A 25,794-nucleotide genomic window follows, 5' to 3' on the forward strand; every position below is an offset into this window, starting at 1 on the left:
AGCAGCAACGGCTGCAGACAGTGGCTCCCTGGCGAGGGGTGCGTGTTTGTGCACTGTAGCCGAGGCTACTAGAGCTTCACTGCCCAGAATCTACGTTGACGTGCGAGGCGTGGTAGGCAGCGAATGGGCACGTGCTAGAGCAGCAGTGGACACTTGTGCAAGTTACACAATGGTTACGGTCGAGTTCCTCAAACTTCACAAGATTCCGTTCACTGCTCAGCCACGTGTGTCTGTTGTATCCGTGGATAGCAGCAAGGTGAAGATCAGAGGAGCAGTTGATGTGGAACTGCAGCGCCAAGGGGATGGTGAACCGGTTAGTCTGCCAAGAGTGCGTGTGAATGCCTGCGTTGTCGACTCATTGACGGCTGTGGCAGCAGACCTCCTCCTCGGTGCTGACGTTATAGCTGGTGTTGGTGGCGTTCGACTCAGTTATGGCCAGGACGGCGAGGTCAATGGCGTGTGCTTTGGTCCTCAACCTAGAGATACCGGTGCAGCCGCTACTGCTGCAGCTGACGTTGAGAGCACACTCCGTCATGTGGGCGTCACAGAGGACGATCGTGGTGTGACCCTGAAGGCCGAAGACGGAGAGCTCCGGTGGGACAACGACAAGCAGCATTGGACGTTGCACTGGCAGTGGCGTGATGGGCAAGCTCCTACATCTCCGATCGGCTCAGGGATCGGACAGTACGCGAGGCACAACCTGTCAGACAAGCAAGAGTCGCAGTTCTGTGACGAGATGGACGCCTGGGTCGAGAATGGCTACCTGATCGAGTACGACGAGGCTACGTACGGTCCTCCGGCGGCCATCATTCCGCTGCTCGCCAAGGACCAAGCCCACAAGGAGTCGACCCCAGTTCGTCCTTGTCTTGATTACCGTGGCTTGAATGCGGTGATTAAGTCGAACCCAGGCACTGATGCCCCAGCATGCGGTGAGAAGATCCGCAAGTGGCGACAGGTTGCAGACAGCCAGTTTGAACTTGTCGACATACGTAAGGCGTACTTGCAGGTACGAGTCGACCCATCCCTCTTGCGCTACCAAGTCGTGGTGTGGCGTGGGAAGCTGTACGCCATGTCACGGATGGGTTTTGGTCTATCGATTGCACCAAAATTCATGGACATCATTGTTCGGTGGGTGACGCGACGATGGCCTGATGTGGACAACTACGTTGATGACGTCCTCACGCCAGCGGAGAAGCGCAAGGCCGTCGCTGCAGAGCTAGCACGGTATGGCTTGCCGACAAAGCCACCAGAGCATCTACCCGAGGCGCGAGTGCTTGGCCTGAAGCTATCGACGACTGCTGATGGTACCATCATGTGGGCTCGCCGCGATGGAGTCGACCTCAGCTTCCGCCAACCGCTGACGAAGCGTGGTGTATTCCAATGGACAGGTCGGCTCACAAGCCACTATCCAGTGTGCGCATGGCTTCGCCCAGCCTGCTCAATGTTGAAGCGGCTATCAAGTGCAGTGGACAGATGGGACACGCCGGTTCCACCTAGCGTTCTTCAGTGTGCTGACGAAGTTGCTGAGCAGCTGTCCGCTCAAGACCCCGTCCGTGGTGTGTGGCATGCATCAGCCGAGTCCGATGGAGATTGGGCTGTGTTCTGCGATGCCTCGGATCTGGCAGTCGGTGTGGTCCTCCAGCTGAACGGCCAAGTCATCGAAGACGGTACATGGCTGCGGGACACAGCCGATAAGAAGCACATCAATGTGGCGGAGCTAGATGCTGCGGTGCGTGGACTGTCGCTTGCAGCGCAATGGCACCTGCAGACGGTACGACTCGTCACCGACTCAAAGACAGTGTACGGCTGGCTGAAGCAGGTCCTCGACAATGTGCGCCGAGTGAAAGTTGGTGGGCTGCACAAGATACTGGTTGAGCGGCGACTGGAAGTGATTGCTGACCTCGTCCAAACGGTCGGCCTCAAGGTCCGAGTGGAGTGGGTGCCGACTGACCAGAACCCGGCCGATGAGCTCACCCGTGTCCCGAGGCGGTGGCCCAAGGGTACAGCCGAGCCGAGTGATGTTTGTTCTGTTTCTGTGGCAACGCACAAGCATGCTATCGGGCCCGTTACTCTCAGTGAGATAAAGGATGCGCAGCAAGCCGATACCGAGATATCACAGCTGCTGGATGAGCTGAAGTCGGGAACCCCCCTGTCGTCGAAGCTGTACAGACCGGTCCGTGATCAGCTGTTGGACCATGACGGTGTGCTGATGCGTTCAGTAAAGCTGCCACTCGACGGTGTCGTGCAAGTGCCAGTCATACCACCTGAGCTTGAAGACCAAGTACTGAAAGCATCTCACAAGACCTCTGGCCATGCCACCTGGACGACAATGCATGACTCACTGCGCAAGCGCTGCTATATGCCGCTGATGGCCGAGAAATGCCACAGTGTTGTCCAAGCGTGTGTGCCTTGCTCTGCAGCTAACCCGGCACGGGGACCGACTGTTGAGCCAACGCGTCCAGACGTACCAGGACGACCATGGGAGGTCATACAGATCGACACGTTGGAGCTTGGCCAGAGTGGAGCGCACCACTGCTGCCTGGTATGCGTCGACATGTTCACCAAGTGGGCGGAGGTACAGCCACTACGTCGACACGATGCAGCGAGCGTAGCAGCCGCACTGACCAAGATCTGCTGCCGGTGGGGCCCGCCGTCTGTCATTCGCATGGACAACGGCACTGAGTTCCGGAACGCGGTCGTAGCAGCCCTCCTGGAACAGTTTGGTGTGGTGGTGAAAACGGGTGCAGTTCGACATCCTCAATCACAAGGAGGGGTTGAACGGCTCAACCGTACAATCATCGGTCTCCTGCGTAAGGCGCTCGAGGAAACCAGTGACTGGACGTCTGAGCTGGAGTTGGTTCTGTTCTACTACAATGGACGTCGCCATGCTACAACCGGAATATCGCCAAGGCTGGCCATCACGGGCTGGGAAGGGCGCGATCTAGTAATTGATCACGACCCGACAGCATACAGCGCCAGTGAATGGGTAGACCGACTCGCCGGGCGCGCTGCTCGAATTCGAGACCTTGTTGAGTCGCTACTGTCCTCGAATGACTCTGTGTCAGGCGGTCCAACAGAGTCACCATACCGTGTCGATGATCCGGTGATGCTACGTCGCCCAGAGCGGAGTCAGAAGCTCATGACGCCATATGAGAGTGGCTGGACGGTGCTGAAGATAGTCTCGCCATCGACCCTGGTGATCCAGCATGCTGACGGCAGAGAGAAGGTCGTGAACGTTGATATCGTGAAGCCTGGACACGCCCAGCAGGTAGATGGAACACTAGATGATGGTAACCATGATGCTGCCGAAGATCGCCCAGAGCCAGCTGCCTGTGATAATGTGGTGAGCATCGAGTTTGCGGCTGACATGCCGACTCAGCGCTACGACCTCCGAGGCCCTGGTAATCGACGACAGCCAGCTAGATACAGTGGATGATCAATGGCACCTAGGGGAGTGGTGTTATGAACTGCTATATTAGGTGCCTTATGACTCTTGTGTCACACTGTATGTTGCTATGCATGCTGTGTACACGCTCACCCATATGCGCGCGCCTCTGCTTTATGTGTACACCTCTCATGCTGTGCATGTGTCTAGCCACGTGCGTAGCTGCACTCCTTTCTCAGATTGCATGCCCGTCTTTCTGTACTTCAGTAGTTGAGTCGATCCTTTAGTTCAGTGTGCTTCAGTCTGGTTCTGATTACTTACTTCTAACTTCTATGTCTCTTCCAATTCTCTTGTAAATAATTCATTCCCTAATCCGAAGTGTTGCGTTAGTGCTGGCTGGTCGAACGTGGGTTCCACTACAAGTGCATACTGGATACAACACATGATGTAAGTAAAGTTTATACACAGATAAAGGTGGCATATACCCAGTATTGAGCCAGTAATCAGCTGGTGCCATCCATGACGACCACAGTACTAGTACTTGAAGAACAATGCAGCGTGCTTCGACCACTCCACCAGTAAAATAACTGTGAGTTATTCACTTCCCGGGAATTCGGTCTGCAAGAGAAATGTAGGAACCACCATCATCGAAAATCCCCCCCCCCCCCACACACACACACAATCTCTCTCTCTCTCTCTCTCTCTCTCTCTCTCTCTCTCTCTCTCTCTCTCTCTCTCTCTCTCTCTCTCTCTCTCTCTCTCTCTCCCTGCTGCTGCTGTAGAGCAAAAACACGCCAAAAGAACACTACGACTTCACTCACCGGCTCATTAATGCTCGCAGTCATACCCACTACTGGCAAGGCACGATGTGAACGTAACAAAGGAAAACAAGAGAACGAGGACAAAAACAACAGCAGCAGCAACAGCAACAGCAGCAACAGCAGCAATAAAACAAGGCAGAAAATAGTCAAATGAAGCAGACAAGACACCTCAAAATATCTTGTACAGCAATGAGATATGCTCGTGGATTTCCCCCAAATCCAACAGAGCATGCTCTGACAAATGCATAAAGTACCACCAGAATTGAAAAGAGCTTTTTGCACCGAGCCCGAATGCCTTATTGAGTACAACACTTTATAATGCGAACAATTTTGAAACACCAGCAACCAGTGCTGTACTCACTGTTGCCTTTTGTGTTGGAAAGCCCAACGTTACGGCTACAAGAGCTGTTATGAGTAAGATTGTGTTTGTGCTCCTTTCCCAGGCAGAAAGGTAGCCAGTTTAGAAATAAAATGCACTTCTAACTTCACATGCACATCCAGCTTTAGAATGAATTGTCTAGATCTGAACAAACTGTCAACTACAGGAAATAGACCTTAGAACAGCATCAACAGTAGTGACATACTTGGTTCAGATGCCGACAGCTCTTCATTGACAAGAGGTGTCTTCTCACTGACGCGCAGAATTTTTGCTTTCCGTGCCATGTATTTCTTGAGGCAAGAAGAGAGAGGGGAGAGGAGAGAGAGAGAGAGAGAGTACGCAAAAAGAACAACGTCATTACCAAGTACACACATGACTGGCCACTAGCCCGCAGTGTTTGCATGTCAGAAGAGTACACACAGAGTCATGTGTCAAAATACCCCTGGCGTGTAACACACGCACCACATGATTGAATGATAAAGCGTGCACCCGCCCCATCTGTTTTGCCATGACATCTCTATCAGTTTGATTAACACCTATGATGATGATGTGGGGAAGAAGAAGCATAGTGAGGGCCCTGAGCTGGCAGCTCTCTCGTTGCGTATCGATAACAACTTGATTGGGTTTTGCTGCTTTGCTGTTTGGATGCAGCACGTGACCAAGTGATTACTGGTGAGCAGCAGAAAACGTATGCGATGCCAAGAGACCTAGATCACCCGTCAGACACCAATGGAGTTACGGGTAAATGTAGTGATAAGTTGATCACATTACACCAATGCCTGCCTGGCTCCAGTATCCAATATACACGTTGCCCACCATCATACACATCCCGTAAACATTTAAAATGTTTGCAAACGCGGCACAGAAAAGTCAGGACCCATAACTGGCATAAGTGCAAGCTGCTTTAGCTATCTTGTTTCACAACTACAGTCAACTTCGCTAATAACGACTTCGGATATAACGACAATTCGCGAATAACGACAGAATTTCCATGCCCAGAGCAAAGTCCCATCTGACTGTATACATTTAACTTCGGATATAACGACTATCTGAATAACGACAATTCGCGAATAGCGACATGATTTTAGTGCCCCGAGGTCATATTCACTGCTTGAATAACGACTTTCTGGCTTTTTTACAGCTACATGTATTTCAAGTACCTGTCATGCAGAAGTACCAGAACCGGTGGTGATGGACAAGGCACACATACAAGAAGATACAGCCAGGGGGGGGGGGGGGGGGGGGGGTGCTTTTTCTTTTTTCTTTTCTTCAAAATAGTTGGAATGATCAGCACACCTATTGTATTGGTCATGTAGTTGTACATGATTGCACATTAATCTTCATACATGTACATGTACATGAACATGTCCCTGTAGATGGCTCCAAAAGGTTAATTTTTCAATTTATTTCCCTTGGATATTGACTTTATTGTTCCTTTCAATTGCAATACGAAAATAAAGTACAAATTGACGTAGAGCATGAAAAGAGCTTCATTTCGATATGCATGTCATACTACAAAATATGGGTTCACATACATTCAAATGGGACTTCGGATATAAGGACACTTCGCGAATAAGGACACTTTTCTGATGCCCCGCCGAATGTCGTTATTCGCAAAGTTGACTGTACACCAGCGACCTGATGCCCGAAAAAAATTGCCATCGTTTTCCTATGCGACCACCACTTCATTACCTATACAGCTTAGTCCAACGGCACTGGCAATGTACATCAGATCAGATATATCACTATTCATTCCCGTAGCTATGCAGAAGACGTTACTTCAGTAACGTCTGGCGCTAGCCAGGGTCCACACAGCTTTAATTTGGTGTCTGTTTGTTTGTGTCACGCCTGGCGCTATCCCGTATCTGTCCCGTACCGTACCCAACCAGCAAAGACAGCTGGCCACAATATTTTTGTTTGTTTGTGCCATCGGCATGCCTGGCGCTATCCCGTACCTGTCCCGTACCATCAAGAGAATGAGTATATATGCGAAGTGTATCGGGGGAATGCATTCAGTGCAGTAACATTTTGTGTGGATTTGTGTGCGAGGCCGAGATCCCACTAGCAGGCTGGCTGGGCCACCTGTCGACCAGCCCGGGAATCGCATGTAGGCCGATAGCATAATAATTATAACGTGTATACAGTCATGTAGATGTATAGCAGGGAGTCATATAATGTAAACGACTCCCTGCTGTATGGGGAGATTTTCTGGAAAGAAATACGAAGTAGGGAGACGAGTAAATGCAATTAGAATGGATGTTAGTTGCCGTCAGTATAATAATAAGAAGAAGAAGAACGCCCGTGATCGGCAGAGTCAGCGCCGGTCCCCGGAAACGTCAGGACAGACATCCCGTCGACTCCAGAACGCCCGTGATCGGCAGAGTCAGCGCCGGTCCCATAGCTATGCAGAAGACGTTACTTCAGTAACTCATTGAAACGTTTTTGCAATACAATGATGTAGCTAATCAAAGGAAAAAACATTTCCATCAGTTCTAACAACATGCACGATGAGCTAGGCAACAAAGCATAGTGCAGGGCCCTGAGCTTCCAAGCTCTCTCGTTACCTGTATGAAGCTTAGTCCGACGACAATGGCAATGTAAATGAGATAGATAGCCAGGAACAAGGCAGACTCCCACAGCTCAATCTGCAACAAACAATACGTACACAACAGTCGACGGCACACAGTAAGCATTCACACACAGTAAGCATTACGGCGTTATCTAGTGACTACAGTTATACTATATATGAAAAGAAATACAACCTTTGCACCACGCAGCCATATACCGGTAGACAAATATATGCTAGTGAGCGTCCACCATGTGAACAAGTCATGCAGGTTGCTGGTGCACATGTGTCAGAACACGACACAGTGTGCGAGGAGGGGGGGGGGGGGTCTTTGGCCCCAATTGCACTACCACTGCCGCCCAGTAAACAATTACTAAACATACACGCGTGCGCACACACATGCACATACATACACACAAGTACAAACACACACACTCACAAGCGCACACGAATGCACACGAATGCACACGAATGCACACGAATGCACACGAATGCACACACACACACACACACACACACACACACACACACACACACACACACACACACACATGCACATACATACACACAAGTACAAACACACACACTCACAAGCGCACACGAATGCACACGAATGCACACGAATGCACGCACGCACGCACGCACGCACGCACACACACACACACACACACAAGTAACTACCACCAATGTAGGGGTGAAAGGGGTGATCCGGGCACCTGGGTACCCGTCTGATTAGCTGCTGATCCGTTAGCAAACGAGTATCCGTTAGTCGTGTACGGCGGTACGATATTATGATTAATATTAGCTGGCGTGTACAGTCGAACAGTTTGATGTACACTTTGAGTGCATTGTTGCTTGTTTGATCCTGCTACAAGTACATACTACCGTAACATAGGACTGCAGTCTAACACACTACACTGTAGGTCAGCGGAACCTCACTGAAAGTGAACCGGCCACCTCGCCATTCCAACCATGCCCCGAACTAGGCCCCGAATTTTCCTCCATAAGCCCGAATGCAGAGTGGTCCTTGTCACAGATCAGACTACTTTGCTTGATCAGAGAGGCGGTTGGAATTGCGAGATACCACAGTACATGTACCGGTATGTATACTGACAGCACTGATTAAACTGTACCTTGGAATCGCAGGATACGCCTACGACAGTTGCAACCACCACCATGTACACCAAGATGTCACGGATCATGTCCACACGCTCTAGAAGAAACAGCATAGCAATGAGAACATACAGCGTGTGATTGCTTTCACTGCACGGGGAGACATTCATAATACGCCCGGACAGCCATGAATGGGCTACACGAACAGCTTGGGGGACAACCATTGTTTCAACAAATAACACTATCCGGACATGCAGTTGCATGCATGTGATGCCATCTACTGAGCAGCCACAGAGTACGATATGATCAGAAATCAAATTGTTGTGATCATTCTCATCAAGAACACCACACAGCAGCACCACACAGCAACACCACACAGGAACACCACACAGCAGCACCACACAGGAACGGCACACAGCAGCACCACACAGGAACACCACACAGGAACACCACACAGCAGCACCACACAGGAACGGCACACAGCAGCACCACACAGGAACGGCACACAGCAGCACCACACAGGAACGGCACACAGAGACAGCACACCAGAAAAGCACACATCGATACTCCAGAGCAGTGTATTACTGAAGCACTGGCGCTGTCAAGTTTAACATAATGCCGAACGATGCTGCACAATGAAATTAACCTCCCAAAAAGGCAACATGTGTATTGTAGATCACTTACTAACTGTTTTGGCAGATACTTCTGCAACCAGCATAACAGATCTGAATAGGCAGGCACACATACAGGGTAAACCGGGTACACAAGATAGCCCTCAATTAGTGACGTAGAATATGTGCGTATCACCTACGACAAGTACATGAAAAACAATTACACACACAACAGAGACGAAGGCTGTGAAGCTGTAACTTTAAGTTTCACGCATTTCAGCAATCATCAGACAGCAGCATTCACGTGTTTCGCCTCTGTTGTGTGTGTGTATACTGCCCTGCACATCCGTGCATTGAGCACTCTACCTCGACCTGCCTAGACCGGCCTTGTTTGTGAAAAACAATTATAAAATATTACAGGCCGCGTCCAGGGTTACCAATTGTTTGTTTGTTTTTCAAAATGAAAACGCTTTCCGTTTGGGTTGGGTTTAGGAGTTTCGTTTTGAAATAATTCTTGAATACACGTGGAGAATGCCCAGGTTCTACTGCGTGCCCCAATATTGAAAAACCGAAATAGCCTCAACTCACTGGAGGGACCTCTTATGCGGCCTTGATATCGACACCACTGTTTCTAACTTCTTGTCTGTTCTCGACTCTTCCCTCTCAGTCTGTTCTTCTCAACGCAATCACCAATCATCCACTAACAACCGAAGCCGCTCTTCTCGCCGGGATCCGCCATGGATGACATCAGTGCTCAGGGCAGCCAGCGCAGAGAAAGCATGACCTCTACAGCGTCTATAAGAAATACCCTACGCCGGCAAATGCCACACAGTACAAACGTGAGAGAAATATAGCAAAATCGCCATCACGTCTAGCCCATAAGGAGTACGCCCAGTCAATTACTACTCTCTCACCGACAGTCAGCGTCCATCACTACACTCATTTCTAACAACTCTTTGTAAACCTGCATCGCCGTTGTGCTTTCGTCCAGCAGCAATCACACGGCCTGACCAAAGTTCCGCCACTACGCCTCTTGATATTGCGGATGCTGCGAATGACCAGCTTCTGCGTTAAGGATATACCCCATGCGTGCATAGAATGCAGTCTGGTTTCCGGTAAGGAGACTCAACAGCTCTGCACCTGGGTTTTTATTATTATACTGAAATACACAGTCCACCTCATCCAAGACATTACGCAGTCTCGACATCAAAGAGAACATACCGGCATGTGCTTCCTTGACCTGGCGAAAGCCTTCGACACCGTGTGGCACAGAGGCCGTATTGCTAAGATGGCTGCCTTTGGCATTGCGGCAAACTGCTCTGTTCACTATCGTAGCGGCTGCCCAGCCCACTTATTCTGGCATCCCGCAGGGGTCAATCCTGGGGTCACTATTCTTTTTAGTGTACATACAGGTCTACCCTGGTTAGCACAACAACGGGGTTACAAGACAAACTGCATTACTAGACAATGATCAAAAATCCCCTGACGCCTGAAACACGTACATTCACGTCCGGATAGTAGATAATACTTGTTACAAGACACAAACGTTGGAGTTGTCTACTAACGAGGGCAGACCTGTAACTATAATTGAAATCGCAGTATAAGACTGAGGTTGTGGTGGTGATAATTTTAAGAGGTGATTAATTGGCTGCAGTGGAGCCTCCGAATTTTCAAGAACGTTACATCCTTCATTTCATTATTAGCACATTAGAGCTTGCGGTAATGTAGGTTAACACATTGCACAAGCCACCACTTCACACGCGCTCCAGCGGCTTCCAAAGAGCCCGCAGATCCCACGCTATTCATTGATGCATGTCAAGTAACACGCACATGCACGCTGCGGTGGCATGTAACATGCGTACACCGGAACTCACCTGAATTCGCCAGCCAACCAGCCATATGCGGCTGCAGCACACATCGGAGCTTGAGCCCGTAACGCATACACCATACTTCGCGCTGGCCACATTGCTACTTCATATTTGCTTTGCTTGCGCCGTGAGAAGAACACCGGTTTGTTCCTTTCTCACCCACCCACCTCTTCCCATCTATGAATAATATTGATATCCTTGATTCAACACAGGTATCATAATTCATACAAGACGAAAATAAATAGGAGTGCTGGGCCAGCTATCTCCTCTCATCTGGCAATTATCACGGCCTTCGGCCATCACACTCATACTCCCACACTCCTGCCTCCTAACGGGCATTGCACTTCGTGCGTGGGCCGTCCACACTCCGTCCATTTCATGGGCGCCCATCTCATGGGCTGCACTTTGTGCGTGGACATACATACACACTATCATACAGGCTGTCCACACTCCGCCCAGTTCATGGGTGCCCATTTCATGGGCTGCACCTCGTGCGTGGACTATCCTACATGATTATCACATGCCAGATTCGGTTGCCCAGCACTCCATGAATCCTCCATATGATGTGTGCTCTCCATTGGTCTGCAATAGCGAGTGCATGCGTGTTAACTACACTTGTACAAACTATAGGGCACACTTACCCAAGGACAACGGTCGAAATGAAGATTGACGCACCCAGCAGAGCTCTGTGATAGAATAAATAACATTGTGTGTACAAACACGTGCACACAGACACGCGCGCGCATACACACGCGTGTGCACGCACACGCACACACACACACACACACAAACACACACAAATACACACACACACACACACACACACAAACACACAAACACACACACACACATTTACTCACTGTCAGAAGCTAGTCACATGGGTATCCCCAGAAGGGGAGAGAGAGAAAGTGATTCAGAATGAATCTTGGAAAGATGCGTCCAATGGCTGACACCCCTATCGGCTCACAGCGCAAAGTAGTGAGTGGGTGAGGACAAGGTGCAAAAAAGGAATGGTTGATTCAGGCTACCCGCTCCGAGGTCCAGCTGCTTTCACCCACGTCTCCAGTGAAAGTAATACTTGCGACCACTGGTGTGGGGTAATAGATCCGTGTATAGACCTGATAGGTTTCACTGGCACCATTGACTACACAAGATATAGTACATGTACAACTCTCAACAGGTTTACCCAACTTGAAACCAACACAGGCGGCAGACACAACAGTACACATTCAAGTAGTTGAGCCCGATAGTCCGATAGCAACAGACCCAATCACTATCTGGCATAAGTGCACCACCCATCAATCGAACTAGCTAGTGTGACGAGCTAGTGAACAGGTTTCTAGTGAACCACGCCTGAGACCATAACCAGCATTATCATTGCAGTGCGGCAAGGTGAAACACACACACAAGTGGTACATATAGAGGGAACAGATAACATACAGGTACTAGGTGGTAACATACAGGCAACGACAAACAGGTGATACACATACAGGTATTGTATTGTATTTATTGGTGATGACATACACATAAAACATACAGGCTATGACAGAAAAGGTGGAGCAAAGTTCTATTGCTGCGACTCGAATTTCACGCTTGCTCGCTTATCAGTCAAAAAGGAAGCCCTGCCCTTTTGGCTACTGAGCAGTGTATGAGCTGAGAACTAAGCCCAGTGTGTAGAGGTGAGAACATACGGGTGACAGATACATACAGGTGATAACTGCAAGGCTACTCCAAGTACACGTTAAGTTATACTTGAGTACATGTAGTAAAGAGGTGCGACGCCTTGTATGGAGCTATATGTATATCAACTGTCACACTACGTCATGTCGTACTACCCCACACCTATTCTCTAGCTAGTGAGAGAGAGAGGGGCACTTCAACACAAACAAGTGACGGTAAACTAAAAACTAAATACTGCACGCAAAAAAATGTAATGTGTGCCACTTCAAGCTATGGCAGCTGTCCTTTACCACAGCTGCTGGCACAAATACACCAATGCAAGCACGAGCGCGCACGCGCGCACACGCACACACACGCATGTCTTGGCTTCACACTGCCCCCCCCCCCCCCACACACACATCCAGGTGTTTTGCTAAGGCTTAGATTGATTGAATTTGATAGGCAGCAAAATGTTGTGATTATTATACAATAATAATCACAACCAACTAAATAAACCGCATCAACAATGTCATTGTGCTGCCATTGTACATTTTCGTTGGATGAAGCATAACAGATCACGTTCATTCATTCTTCTTCATTGCGTTATGAAGAGCCCTGTAGCACTACGGTGGAAGACTTACGATAGCTGAAGAGGGAAGTCGTCTGCACCATGAATAGCAGCGTATGCTGTGAACACATCAGGAGCACCTGAAACACCAGAACAAAAGACGTTTTCCTTTACATCTTGGATCAGATGGTGTTTAGATTGTTTGACAAGCCTACCAGCGAGAATACTGCATGGAACAGGTACATTCATCCCTCTCTCAACCCTCTCTCCTCCCTCTCTCAACCCTCTCTCCTCCCTCTCTCATCCCTGTCTCCTGCCTCTCTCATCCCTCTCTCCTCCCTCTCTCCTCCCTCTCACATTCGGCCACGCATGGTCGATTACACACAATTCCGTCCATTCTAGAATTCCCCGCGATGCTCACACTATTCGATAACAAAGATTTCTTCATCAGAATCCACGGAATCCAATTCCGCCCATTCCAAAGTGAAGGCGGAATTTCTAGTTCTCCCGCCGGAATTTCCGAAGTTGGTGTACGCTTTCTTGACACCACGCGTGTTTGCTGCATGCTAGCACTACTGTTTTGTACAAAGAGTTGTACACATGATCTCTTCCCACGGCTTCGTCGAATGGATAATGAGTACGTACAAACTCCAGTTATTCGTTTACATGGCTACATGGCCACAATCCGCACATTATGCTCATGAGCGAGAGAGAGAGAGAGAGAGAGAGAGAGAGAGAGAGAGAGAGAGAGAGAGAGAGAGAGAGAGAGAGAGAGAGAGAGAGAGAGAGAGAGAGAGAGAGAGAGAGAGAGAGAGAGAGAGAGAGAGAGAGAGAGAGAGAGAGAGAGAGAGAGAGAGAGAGAGAGAGAGAGAGAGAGAGAGAGAGAGAGAGAGAGAACACACACACACACACACACACAGAAAGAGAGAGCGCTACTGAAGTGTCCGTATGGTCATGTAAGGATGAGCTACCAAGTGTTATCAGAAAAAGGCACTCACCATTGCCGACAGCCAGCAGAGTAATGCCAGCAACAGCCGGAGTGAGTTGCAACTGTTCACAGCACAAAGATAGAGCATAGCACCGCAACACATATCCGTGGAATCGTTTAATTTACATTGTGACGTTTACTGAGTGAATCACAAATCAAAAACGAGCGGTGAAAATCTGTCTCGGACAACCAAATATACCCAAATTCAATTCTGGTCTGGGTAGTCCGGTGCGAGTCTGCGCAAAGCAGACGCACGCCAACGTGGTTGCCTCGCTTCACAGTGGCCTACTTTCTTTGTTGGAACTGAACCCTTCCACCTACCCACAGGCGGTAGAGAACTCGAGAATGAAGCTGTTTTTCTTTCTCTTTCGTGTGTATGTGTTCTTTTTCTTTTTTTTGCATTGGTTCTAAGTCAGCAATATCAGAAAAGGTGTAGGAAAATACACTCCCACCCCACTGCTGCAAGTTTCTGCTATCTTATTTATGTCCAGGAAAGAAGTAAAGAAAGTCGGTGAAGGGTTGGCTGCACGTAAAGCCGTACTACGCATGTATATCACAACTTCTAGTAGGAAAAGAAATTAGAATCAGCTATGGACACATTTACAGTTGCACCTCAGCAAGCTAACCTCAACGTGTCACGAAACAAGGATCTCTTTCGCTGCATCCTTATCTCATGACACGCAGATTTTAGAATATCCGCCAGCACTCACCTTTTCTGCGAGGACATTGAGAGGAGGTACAAAAAAGTAATCCGCCTAAACACAAACAAGCATGTATACACACAGCCCACGCGAGGGAGAGAGCGAGAGAGAGAGAGAGAGAGAGAGAGAGAGAGAGAGAGAGAGAGAGAGAGAGAGAGAGAGCGAGCGAGCGAGAGAGAGAGAGAGAGAGAGAGCGAGCGAGCGAGAGAGAGAGAGAGAGAGAGAGAGAGAGAGAGAGAGAGAGAGAGAGAGAGAGAGAGAGAGAGAGAGAGAGAGAGAGAGAGAGAGAGAGAGAGAGAGAGAGAGAGAGAGAGAGAGAGAGAGAGAGAGAGAGAGAGAGAGAGAGAGAGAGAGAGAGAGAGAGAGAGAGAGAGAGAGAGAGAGAGAGAGAGAGAGAGAGAGAGAGAGAGAGAGAGAGAGAGAGAGAGAGAGCGAGCGAGAGAGAAAGAGGGAGAGAGAGAGAGAAAGGCTCGAACTTTAGGAGGAGCCACCTTTTGCAATTACCACCAAAATCGCAACATCTTGGCTACGGGAAATGGCGTAATTCTCAAAACAAGTCCTGACAATGGTTTACGTCTCGACTCCAAATTTTCACCCTATACAAAATCCGGCCCACATTGTGCGAAATCACATGCGAAATGCTATTCATCATGCACCCTAGTGTATATTACCAGGACTCAGCCTTTTACAATGCCCGGAACGTATTCACTCAAAAAGGCACAATTTCAACCCCCGTGTTTGTTGCCAACAAAGGGCATCATTGGCGCGTTTCAACCGTGTATACACTGCACAAGAAGCACCTTTAGCTCTACAAGATGATGTCACAGGACAAACCCACACTACACACTGCCTCACCGTGGTTGCAAGAAGTGAGACAAGAACAAAGAGCCATAGCGCCATGATGATGTATGCAAACCACTGCAAAACCAGAAAACAAAACAGCAGCAATCAGATTCATTCTCAGTACTAGCAGTGCTACCACTGACAACCATTATACTTCAAAGTACCATGGGTACTCCTTCATGCTCAGTAGTGCAACTCTCATTGTATATGTACCAATCCGAAAACTTCAATTGTGGACATTCGACATTATTACCATTATTGCTGCCTTTCAAGAGCATGGTAGCATGTCTTGCATACAACCTCTCATGGTGTTACGCAACAGTTGTGGTACCTGCTCTCACCTACAATAACATGGTCATGACTCATGGTAGTGAAGCTTGCATGTGCTCAGGTCACAGTGCACCTGACACCCATGCCCCGGTGCTACTCTGCAAACTGTACTCGTACAACTGTGTATGCTTACGTGTGTGTGTGTGTGTGTGTGTGTGTGTGCGCGCGTGCGTGTGTGTCACCCTTCTTACACTGGGTGGCACGACTGCTGTGCCGCGGGCCTTACCGTTAACTAAAACCCCGGCAAGTGAACTTACAGCACATAGCCACACTGCACCGAAGTGGAACTCAGTCTCCGCAGTGTCCAGGGCTATACTCGTATTGTTCTGTGATGACCTTACGCAGCCAGAACTACACATATGCACGTGGACATTCCTTTCTAGGAAGCCTGAGCCACCTATCCCTAGCTCACCTTGGCATGAGGCAGACTGCAAGCTGCCAGGCTCAAGTAGTCAAAAAGCACTGGCACATCGCCACACATGTCCTGTACGTAGTCACAAGTGCTGTTATACCCATCGTGATGGTGCAGTGGGCGGCGACAGTCAGCTGTGGAGTTCACGGTTGCATTGGTATTGTTACTACCCGGGTCCAGGTAGTAACCATCACGCGCATACTGATAGTCGGGTATGAATGAAACATCTTCCGTTTGACTAGAATCCAATGCTTCTGCTGATGAGGACGATGCTGGTGATAACCAGAGCAAGGCTCTCCCAGTGAGTGATTTCCTCAGAGGACCATGCTCACTAAACACCTCACCCAGCGGTGGCGAGGGGTCGCATTGCACCCATAATAAGCACTGTGCAGACCATTGCAAGAACGCCGGGCCATCTCCATCTCCCCAGACGCAATGGTGAGCGTCGACCGAATAACATGCCAGTGACCTATTTTCAAAAGGAAATAAAAATCTGGCACTTGAAAATTGTTTTTTGTTCTTCTGTTGATCCAACAACAGAAACAAGGTAGATTTCTGCCGACGACAGCAGGGCCACTTTATTCACAAAAATGCGATGCTCTTGATCACTAGTACAGTGTACTGTTGATCTTCTGAATCTCCAGTGAAAAACGCAACACCCTCTTTATCACAGACACAGACTACAAAAATTTAATTAGTAGTAAGAGCTAGAGCCGTAGAGGAAGAAGAGGAGGCCGACACTCGGATTTTTTTGGCTGAGCACTGAATCAGTGAGTGTTAGTAGGGAGTAGTACAATAGTAGTAGGCACGGCTGTTTTTTTTTCGCGAAATTTGGACATTTAACAAGATGGCAGCCAAAAGTCTCGATTGGGCTGGATCGGCAAGGAAATTTGAATTTTCAAATTCTCAGCAGCCGATTTCGCTGTGGTTTTCGCTCGATTTAGAAAGCTACCAGGCCAGGTTTACCCGGAAAACAGGTATTCCGTGTTCCTCTTGAAACTAGCTTTCCGCTGGTACCTCACATGGCCAACTTCGTCTCAGGAACAGTTTGTTCCGCGTTGCACAAGTCAAGCCTTCTTTCTCGCTCGTTCCTTGATTCATCGTTGACATGCCTGCGTCAAGAAGCCCTTTCAGGAGTTTTCCCAGTCTAGCTTTCAGTTTTCCCAGGTAGAGGACTATCTTCTGGCTATCTTCACCAAGTTTTATCACGTCCCGTGCACAAACTTCAGGTCCCGTGCGTTCGATGCTGAGCTACCTTTTCATGCGATTTAGGGGACAGATGGCATGGCGCTGGAGTCGCTGTTGAGTCCAGGAGGCCGAGGCCTGGTGGAAACTGCCCAGTAGACATGTGGGGTATTGCTGAAAAAGGCAGCAAGCACACAGATAGCCCCGAAATTGTGATGTAGATCCAATTGTGCGTTTGTTCGAGTGCATATCGGCAAATTTGAAAGTTTCACCCGTGATCCCGGCGAGGAGAAGCTGAAAATCAGTGCGTGCGTCAATATCCAGACTACCAGGGACAGCTTGGAGAGGTTCGAAAAGGTCAGGATGCTGGTTGACCACGGCAGGAGTTCCTTTTACCTTCCTTCTCTCTCAAATTGTCTGGATATTGAGTATCTCGCTCGAGCGCTTTCAAATAATAAATCCTGGTTTGACTTGCGAAATCGTGGAACCACACGGAGAGTGACATGAGTTTCATCCCAAAACGCAAACTCCAATCGTATTCAGGAGGTTTGTACCGCGTTACGTAAATCGCACCGAACGACTCCATATTGTTAGATGTCCGTGCCACGGCTGTTAGCTGCACTTGGATCGCGGCAACTTAGTTTTCTGCACGTGAACCATGAAAAATCAATGCATGCTCATGCATGTTCATGCATAACCAGTCAGCTGGCCTGCTCGCCCACGCATTTGACAGGTAACAATTCCATCAAATTTAAGATATCGCTTCGTTCTAAGTCTCAAAACAGTTCTAAAGTCACCAAACCACGCTGGTAATCGATGGCTATTCAATGTTAACATCTTCAGGAAGACTTCAGCCGTTTCCCGAGAGTTTGGGCATCGTTGCCGTTATTTTTCACGGTGTTCTTCTTCCTCCTGTCTGGAGCTGCAATTGCATCCTGGAATTATTTGAAAGGTATTTCGTGCGGGCTGTGGGGGGTTCCAACAGGCATAAACTGACATCGCTATAGGATAACTGGTAACTTTCACCCTTCAAGGAGGTAGAGCAATGAGAATTTTTTTGTGGCGGTCGTCCAATTTTTGTGGCGGTCGTGGCTGTATTTGTGCACTTCCAAGGCTTTCATTCTGCCTGATACTACTCTGTACTGTATGGGAATCGTTGTTTAGACACATGTAGCTGTCTTATTTGGTACATCTGCTGTTTTCAATCACTTGGGACACTTTGTCTAGCCTATTTGTCTTTCGTTCGTGCCATCTATCAGTTTTGTGGGGTGCCTTGACCTGTATTTGTGAAGTTCTCGAGTAAAGACCCTAATTCTTGACTGGAGTCACGTCTTGAATTGAATTTGCTGCGTGAGCCCTCGTTCACGCAGTTGTACTTATTGTAATAGTCAATATCTGCTTGCTGGACGGACTAGCGGCTAGAATAGGGATGACCAAATGGTCCAAGTGTGTACTAGTACACGATTATTGTTTCCATCATCGTGAAATGCTCGTTGTGGAATTGCAGTCGTCTGCCTTTGGCACTGAGGACATGAGGAGAGTTGATTGTTACTTCTGCTCAGCAATGAAGCGATCATCAGCTCTCTTTGTTCTAATTATTGAGAGGACATACCGGCATCGCAATCAAGTAAAGATTAGGCAAACCTCGCCAACCTCCAAAGAGAGTCGAAGATATTTTCTCCAAATGCAAAGACGATCTTTGTGAGTTTGTGACTTGCATTTGCGTGCATACATGAGCAAGTCACGGACCACGGCACGTGCGCGGTTACCATGCCATCTCGAACCGACGCCATCTTTCTAAGTTGCCGCTTCTTGACAGCCGTGGTGCGCGAACAGCCGTGTAGGGAGGTTCCGGAGTACGATTTTTTTTCGTGCCAAAATCCGTGGAGGCGCTACGGATATTTTATACGTCGTTTTCGAGCAGTGAAAAGTTCCGGGGCACGGAACGTATCATCGATGTGTTTGCCGTCATTAGAGAGGTTCTGCACAACGAAAATTCGAACGAAGTTTCGCGACAGGCCTTGCGAAAATGTGTACGAATTTTCGCACGAACTTTGTGTTCTGCACATTTTCGTAGTTTGCACGCGCCAAGTGCACGTACGACATGACCCAATCTCACGAAACTTCCTACGAAAGTTCATTTCGCGTTCCCTGCAAGTTTCGCGTCCAAAGTTGCGAAAGTTCGTGCGAAGTTTCTCACTTCGTGACGTAGAGCGAAAGTTCGTACACATTTTCGTTTTGCAGAACCTCTCTATTACCTGATTACTACATTTGCCTAGGCTAGGGCTGTGTTTACGTAACCAGGTAACGACGTTACGTGCCAGGCCAGGTACTGATCATCTGACGTCATGACACTTGATAATCATTATTTTTGTACAAAGGCTGATTATGAGTTCATGAGTCTGCACTCTGGAGCCGCAATGGCGTCGAGCATTCTCGGGCACGTGATACAACGACACTTCGCCGCGAGCCATCTCGACATCCACTGATCCAGTGGCAGTATGGCAGTAAAACTAAAAGTAAAAGGCAGTCACCATGGTCACCTGGTCACCTGGTCACACAACTGCACGGTTTCATCGCTTGATTTTTCGGCGCTGCAGCGCTGAGCACTTCTTTTGCTGTCGTGTGGCTCGCCTCCACCTGGTCGACGGGTAGACCTACGCGAGGCAAACCCAAACTCTGTAAAAACTACTAAAAGGATGAATACGCCGGCTTACGGTTTGTCGGAGATGTGAAAAGGGAGATGACCTGTCCTGCAAAGTCTGGGTGAAGGCGGAGAACAACATGATTGCAGTGCACAGTGGCAATCGCAACCATGCACCCGGCGCAAACCGTACCGATTTGAACTACCGGTACCCAGGCAGGCGAGTGCCCCGTATGGGTTCCTGGGTGCCCGGAACCCCCTTTTTTCGCTCAAAATGCAGGATTTTGCTTCATTTTTTGAAATTTTTCCCGGGAGGCCCCCGGAACCCCCCCCCCCTTGAAGGGCACCGGCGCATGCGCCTGGGTACTAATCAAGGTCGTGACAGATAATGGAACTCCCTTCAATTATTTAGACTTTGTCTTTGGGAATTCCTCAAATATACAATAAATCTAAAGTCAGTAAAGACCGTACCAGGCCACAAGCCGCTACAGTGGCCACGATACGGAAGCTGTGATGAACTAACCAGGTTACCATGACAGTTCTGTAGCGAGAGCCTGAAATGCAGTCCAGAATGTTCCGCCTAAATCAGCTAACAAACTTGGAGGCACTCACACTCGTACCGGCACGTACCGGAAAACACAGGGGGGGGGGGGGGGGGGGGGGAGTACTCCTTATCCACGACAGTGGCCCACCTCTCCGCATGGGAGAGGGAGAGGGAGTACACATGTGCAAGGGAGAGAGAGAGGGGGGGGGGGGGTGCTAAGCACACAGACCACCCCCACCCCCCCCCCCCCCCCCCCCTACTCTAATCGAGCGCGCGTGCACGCTTGTTTCTGTCTTTTCATGTATTCAACGAAAATGCAGTCTCTAGTCACCAGGTCACTACTAGTACTAGAGTAGAGTAGAGGTTTCACAACGGCACATTTGTGGGGTGAACTCTGGGGTTCGCCCCAGAACCGTTCACTTCGTACAGGTCAGACCTCGCCATAACGACCCCCGCTATAACATAAACCTCACTATAACGTACGAAATGTGAATGTCCCTGCCGAAACCGCATCACTTCTGTACAAAATGTCCTCGCTATAACATAATCCGCTAGCGTAATTTTCGTTATAACGCACTGTTTGCTGGGTCCCAGGCGCACGGAGACCTCGGCATAACGTAAAAGTCGTCTAAAAATGACTTAGGTTAGGTAGATCTACACTGCATTCATGCGATTCTCGCGACGAGTTCGAGGCTGATACATGTACATGTATATGAGCTGTCCACCGGTGCACCTTGGAAGCAGGGAGTAGAAAAATACCGGGTACTCTTTGCGGATAATGCCGGCAGAAAAATTGGCAGAATTCGGTACTTTTTCTGGTAAGTTTCATGCATGTTTGGTATGTGGATAAAGAAATGGAGCAGAATTCGAGGAATTGCCCGCCATAAGGTTTGTATGGTTCTGCCAATTTCACTGCTTTTCGAGCAGAATCTGCCACCTTTTCGAGCATTATCTGCCAATTTGGCAGATAATGCCTTCTACTACTAGTACTCCCTGCTCGGTCCCTACATGTCTACACGTAAACCTACGTACATGTACATGTGCAAGTCAAATGCACCTAATCTTTTCACATGTACACGTACACGCTCTGCATGACTTTGCCGACAAGCCTGTGACACATCTTTGCCAGTTTGCATCATCATACCTGTACTTCGAAGTACATTGTATGTAAAACAGTACAGTTGTAATTAGTAAGTGAAGAGTGTCATTTTGACATACATATTGCATATTGGTGTGCCCAACTCACTATAACATAAACCTCGCTATAACATAATTTCCCCATCCCCCAGAGATTACGTTATACAGTCAGACCTCGCATAACCGCACACAACCGTTTTCCACAAAAATATCCGGATAGGCGAGGGAACCGGATAATCGAACACACACACACTGTATGTATGCATGGCATATGATGTAAATCGGCAACCAGCGATTTTCTTCCGGATGGCGAGGGATCCGGATAAAAGAGGACCGGATAAGCGAGGCCTGACTGTAGCGAGGTCTGACCTGCAGGCTGTACTGAGCTGTACAGCCAATGCAGCATGTCATCATGATTCATGGTCATTGTGTAGTCAGTAGATACAGGTACACTCCGCAAACGCCTCTTATCCGGACGCCTCAGATACGAGCACGTCTCTCTACCGGCCACCCTCAGCTTGAGTTCCTATGGCAAAAATGCTTCGAATTTGGGGGGTTGAACTTTTTTTCCGAATGCGCAAGTGCTTATTTGTCACTGCCAACCTGTGTAATCCATGCATTTTTATCCATGGATTATTTTTGTAACCTGAACATGTGCAATATGCACCAAAAAAAACTTCTTCAAAAATGATAATGATACATGGTACAGTGTAGATGAGTTATCCTGAGATACGGGCAAATCTGAGATACGGGCACTGAGATACGGGCAGTGCCCTGTCCCAAGGTGCCCGGATAAGAGACGTCTGAGTGTACTGTCACTTGTCAATGTCAGTACAGGCTACAGTACTATAAGTGTAGTGCTGGCAACTGAAATCCGACCCCCTTGCCGGCGCGGCGCCCCGGCAAGGGGGTCGGATTTCAGTTGCCAGCACTGTAGTGCTACTACTAGTAGTAGTAGATCTACCTGGACTACAAACTAAGTACAAAGTAAAATGCACAGCTACGTAACATGTGACTTCATGACATTTTGCACAGCACTTCACCATGTTCACTGACTTGTGATCATGTAACTTGTTTACGGATTACCAGTTACATACAAATCCACGCCACATACATGGTCATGTGACATGTGGAATGATGTGCAGTGCAGTAAAAAAGCAGAAAGACTACGAGTAGTCCGAGTACGAGTACAACTACATGTACTTACAAGTGCCAGCAGCTTGTTCTGACACGTTGAAACCCGCTTCGACGATTATCGGACGTTTCTTTCGTTGTGCAACAGTTGTACAATGAGATAGAGGTGGCATGACATGTTGGCACTAGTTGCTATTGCCACTACTGCATCGCAGCAAACAAAATCAGTTATCCTCCCTGTAGCTAGCACTCGGCCATGATAACATCATAGCAGCTAACTTCTTGGCGCGGAAGAGGTGTTATTCCTTCCGAGCGGACTAACGAAATGTCTGGGTGAGTGCTGGACATAGCGCGCTGAGAGAAGCTGAGGAAGAATTACTACAATGTATTTCCACAGTAATCGAGACGCTCCATGAGCAATTTTAGTTGCATCCAACAGATAGTTATGAGATAGTTGATGTACTTCACATCATGCGATGCATGCGATACTGACTAAGTCATCATGGCTTTGTACCAATGGTTATGCCTGTGTGTGCACAGCGGGAACAAAAATTACTTTTTCGGTGCGGGCAGTGCCCCAGGCACAGGAAGCGATGACCAAATGCCCACCGACCTGCAACAGCAGCAGCAGCAGCAGCAGGAGCAAAGACAGCATCATCAACTGTCACTGAATTTTCTAACTTCTGCCTCTGGTGCCGATGGTAGGCAATACAATGTCATGTACTCGATACACTCAATGGATCTGATAGTATTAGTAGCTGAAGCAGCAACTTACTATGCATTTTCAATGCTGCTCACAAGTAATTCACATGTAAATAATTGCAGTTGTTCTGTAAATGGCATTTGGGTCGATACTGATTACCATATTCCCTGGAGTGATAAGCACACTTTAGCGCATGCACATAATGTTTCCTGTCCACGATGGCCCTATGCCGCTATTGCCATGTATGATGGTTCAACTTTGAATCAGTCTGAAATTCGAACAAGATCAAGTAAGAACGCTAACAAATCACAGGTGCGTACAAGCCAGGCTAGTACAGTGTACCGTATACTATAGATATACTACAGTGCACCTGGAGCTATGCATGCACTGCACTGTGTACTGGGCCTGTGCATGCACTGCACTGTGTACTGGGCCTGTGCATGCACTGCACTGTGTACTGGGCCTGTGCATGCACTGCACTGTGTACTGGGCCTGTGCTCTCGTCCATGGGCGTTTACACAGAGGTGCGCTAGAAAATGGGGCAAGAGTATTGACACCCGGCAAAAGGGCACGTACACGGTAGTGGGCGTTGTGGCTGGGCGGTGGGCGTATTCTCGGGCTTTCACGGTATTACAGCAGCCTGTATAGCGGTGGAGGCATGTTCCTATTGCGGTTCTGACCGTGGCTGGAATTTCACCCCGGTGATCATGTATGATTGTGTGTGCCACCGTGTGTGTGTGTGTGTGTGTGTGTGTATGTGTGTGTGTGTGTGTGTGTGTGTGTGTGTGTGTGTGTGTGTGTGTGTGTGTGTGTGCGTGGTACATGGGTGTGTGTACATGTGCAGCTGAGACATTCTCAGCACTGCTGAACATGGGACCAGGCCAGCAGCAGCATCATCATCATCATCATCAACAAACGGCACACAGCCATACTTCGTTGCAGTTGAACACGGCTGCTGCAGGAGGAGGCAGTGTAGCAATGTCACAGCATGCACCGGGTCCTGTGCACACACCTCGCTTGTCATCGCTTACAACAAGTCCACTGACGACCGGACCGGGAGTCACATCGGCAAGTTCTACTTGTCAGAGATCCGTGACACAGACACCAGTCGAGCCCGCAGCGGCCTTCACACCATACCTACCATCGCTGTTGTAAGTACAGTTTGGTCCATAGTCTACGGTCTTACGCCGGGAACATGACTGTAATGACTGCAATGATAACGACATAACGTCTCTACAACTCTACGACTCTCTACAGACAAACACTGATCACTCAGGAAAGAAAGTTGACCATTACAGAAACTGGCGAAAGCGGGCTCTCCTTGTACATATACCTACGTGTTGTAGTACGAGTTGTAGTGTTGTCATAGAGATCAATCAATCAGCGGCCATTGCACTATATTGTAGGTCATCAGAATATGAGCAATAACCGCCGTCATATGATCCTTACTTGGGATATCCCACGGGCTATTGCCCTTTTTGCAGCAGCCCTCTCCATATCCGATAATTTGAGGTGATACGAATAGTCGAATATGCAGAGGCCGTTAGCTTCAGCGCTAGCGGCTAGTGGTTGAAGCCAACAGCCTTCCATCTTGGAAGTTCTGACATGATGTCAAATTTGGGTATGGGCTGTATGATGATATACGTACCTGTGTGTGTATATATGTGTGTGTGTGTGTGTGTGTGTGTGTGTGTGTGTGTGTGTGTGTGTGTGTGTGTATGTGCATGTGTTTTGTTTGCAGCAATTTCGCTCAGCACAATACTTTGAGTGTTAAGTTCAGCGAAGCAAAGGTGAGCTACGGAAATCTTCTATTTACCTCTGTTGCTTTGTATGTTGAACGGTGAAAAGTTTCACAAATGACATGTCTGGTTTGTTATCCTTGAAACCGAATACTAACGGAGCACGCAACGTGTTAGACTGCGCCATTGCCAAATACTGAGAAACGTTGAATTTTAGCGAAAGCAGTGCACTCTACTCTGCATACAGTATGCATGCGTGACACGTGGTGAGTGCAACTGTGCAACTGTGCAACTGTGCAACTGTGCAACTGTTGACCATGCTTGACATCTACAGATCTCTGTACGCAGATTGCAACAGGATATACCGTACAACTTGAAAGTCCTTCTTCAGATTCAGCCGAAAAGACAAGCGCCAGCGCTGCCCAAAAGGCCTGTCGTGCCGGCGACAACTCACTGTTTTCATA

At 48.5% G+C, this 25,794-nt stretch overlaps 2 protein-coding genes across 3 annotated transcripts in view; one reads left to right on the plus strand and one right to left on the minus strand.

The window, feature by feature from the left end:
- LOC135825140 (putative sodium/calcium exchanger 7) overlaps nucleotides 1–19,222 on the minus strand; it is a 36,391-nt gene extending 17,169 nt beyond the window's left edge. Inside the window, exons 1-12 of the mRNA XM_065337898.1 lie at nucleotides 19,199–19,222; nucleotides 16,245–16,628; nucleotides 15,515–15,577; nucleotides 14,669–14,713; nucleotides 13,969–14,020; nucleotides 13,044–13,110; nucleotides 11,385–11,429; nucleotides 8,949–8,989; nucleotides 8,285–8,364; nucleotides 7,150–7,230; nucleotides 4,791–4,875; nucleotides 4,207–4,238 (exon numbers count right to left, since the gene is read on the minus strand). Of these exons, the coding sequence (XP_065193970.1) occupies nucleotides 4,207–4,238; nucleotides 4,791–4,875; nucleotides 7,150–7,230; nucleotides 8,285–8,364; nucleotides 8,949–8,989; nucleotides 11,385–11,429; nucleotides 13,044–13,110; nucleotides 13,969–14,020; nucleotides 14,669–14,713; nucleotides 15,515–15,577; nucleotides 16,245–16,628; nucleotides 19,199–19,222 (999 nt within the window). The remainder of the gene's footprint in view (nucleotides 1–4,206; nucleotides 4,239–4,790; nucleotides 4,876–7,149; nucleotides 7,231–8,284; nucleotides 8,365–8,948; nucleotides 8,990–11,384; nucleotides 11,430–13,043; nucleotides 13,111–13,968; nucleotides 14,021–14,668; nucleotides 14,714–15,514; nucleotides 15,578–16,244; nucleotides 16,629–19,198) is intronic.
- Nucleotides 19,223–22,985: 3,763 nt separating this feature from the next.
- LOC135820868 (cellular tumor antigen p53-like) overlaps nucleotides 22,986–25,794 on the plus strand; it is a 9,813-nt gene continuing 7,004 nt past the window's right edge. The window contains exons 1-4 of one of the 2 annotated variants that reach the window (XM_065333915.1): nucleotides 22,986–23,221; nucleotides 23,429–23,589; nucleotides 24,436–24,742; nucleotides 25,333–25,381. In XM_065333915.1, coding sequence (XP_065189987.1) covers nucleotides 23,214–23,221; nucleotides 23,429–23,589; nucleotides 24,436–24,742; nucleotides 25,333–25,381 — 525 coding nt within the window. In that variant the 5' untranslated portion in view covers nucleotides 22,986–23,213. The remainder of the gene's footprint in view (nucleotides 23,222–23,428; nucleotides 23,590–24,435; nucleotides 24,743–25,332; nucleotides 25,382–25,794) is intronic. The other variant, XM_065333923.1, reaches the window with a different exon arrangement.

This window comes from Sycon ciliatum, chromosome 1, assembly GCF_964019385.1.
Source record: "Sycon ciliatum chromosome 1, ocSycCili1.1, whole genome shotgun sequence".
Classification (NCBI taxonomy): domain Eukaryota; kingdom Metazoa; phylum Porifera; class Calcarea; order Leucosolenida; family Sycettidae; genus Sycon; species Sycon ciliatum.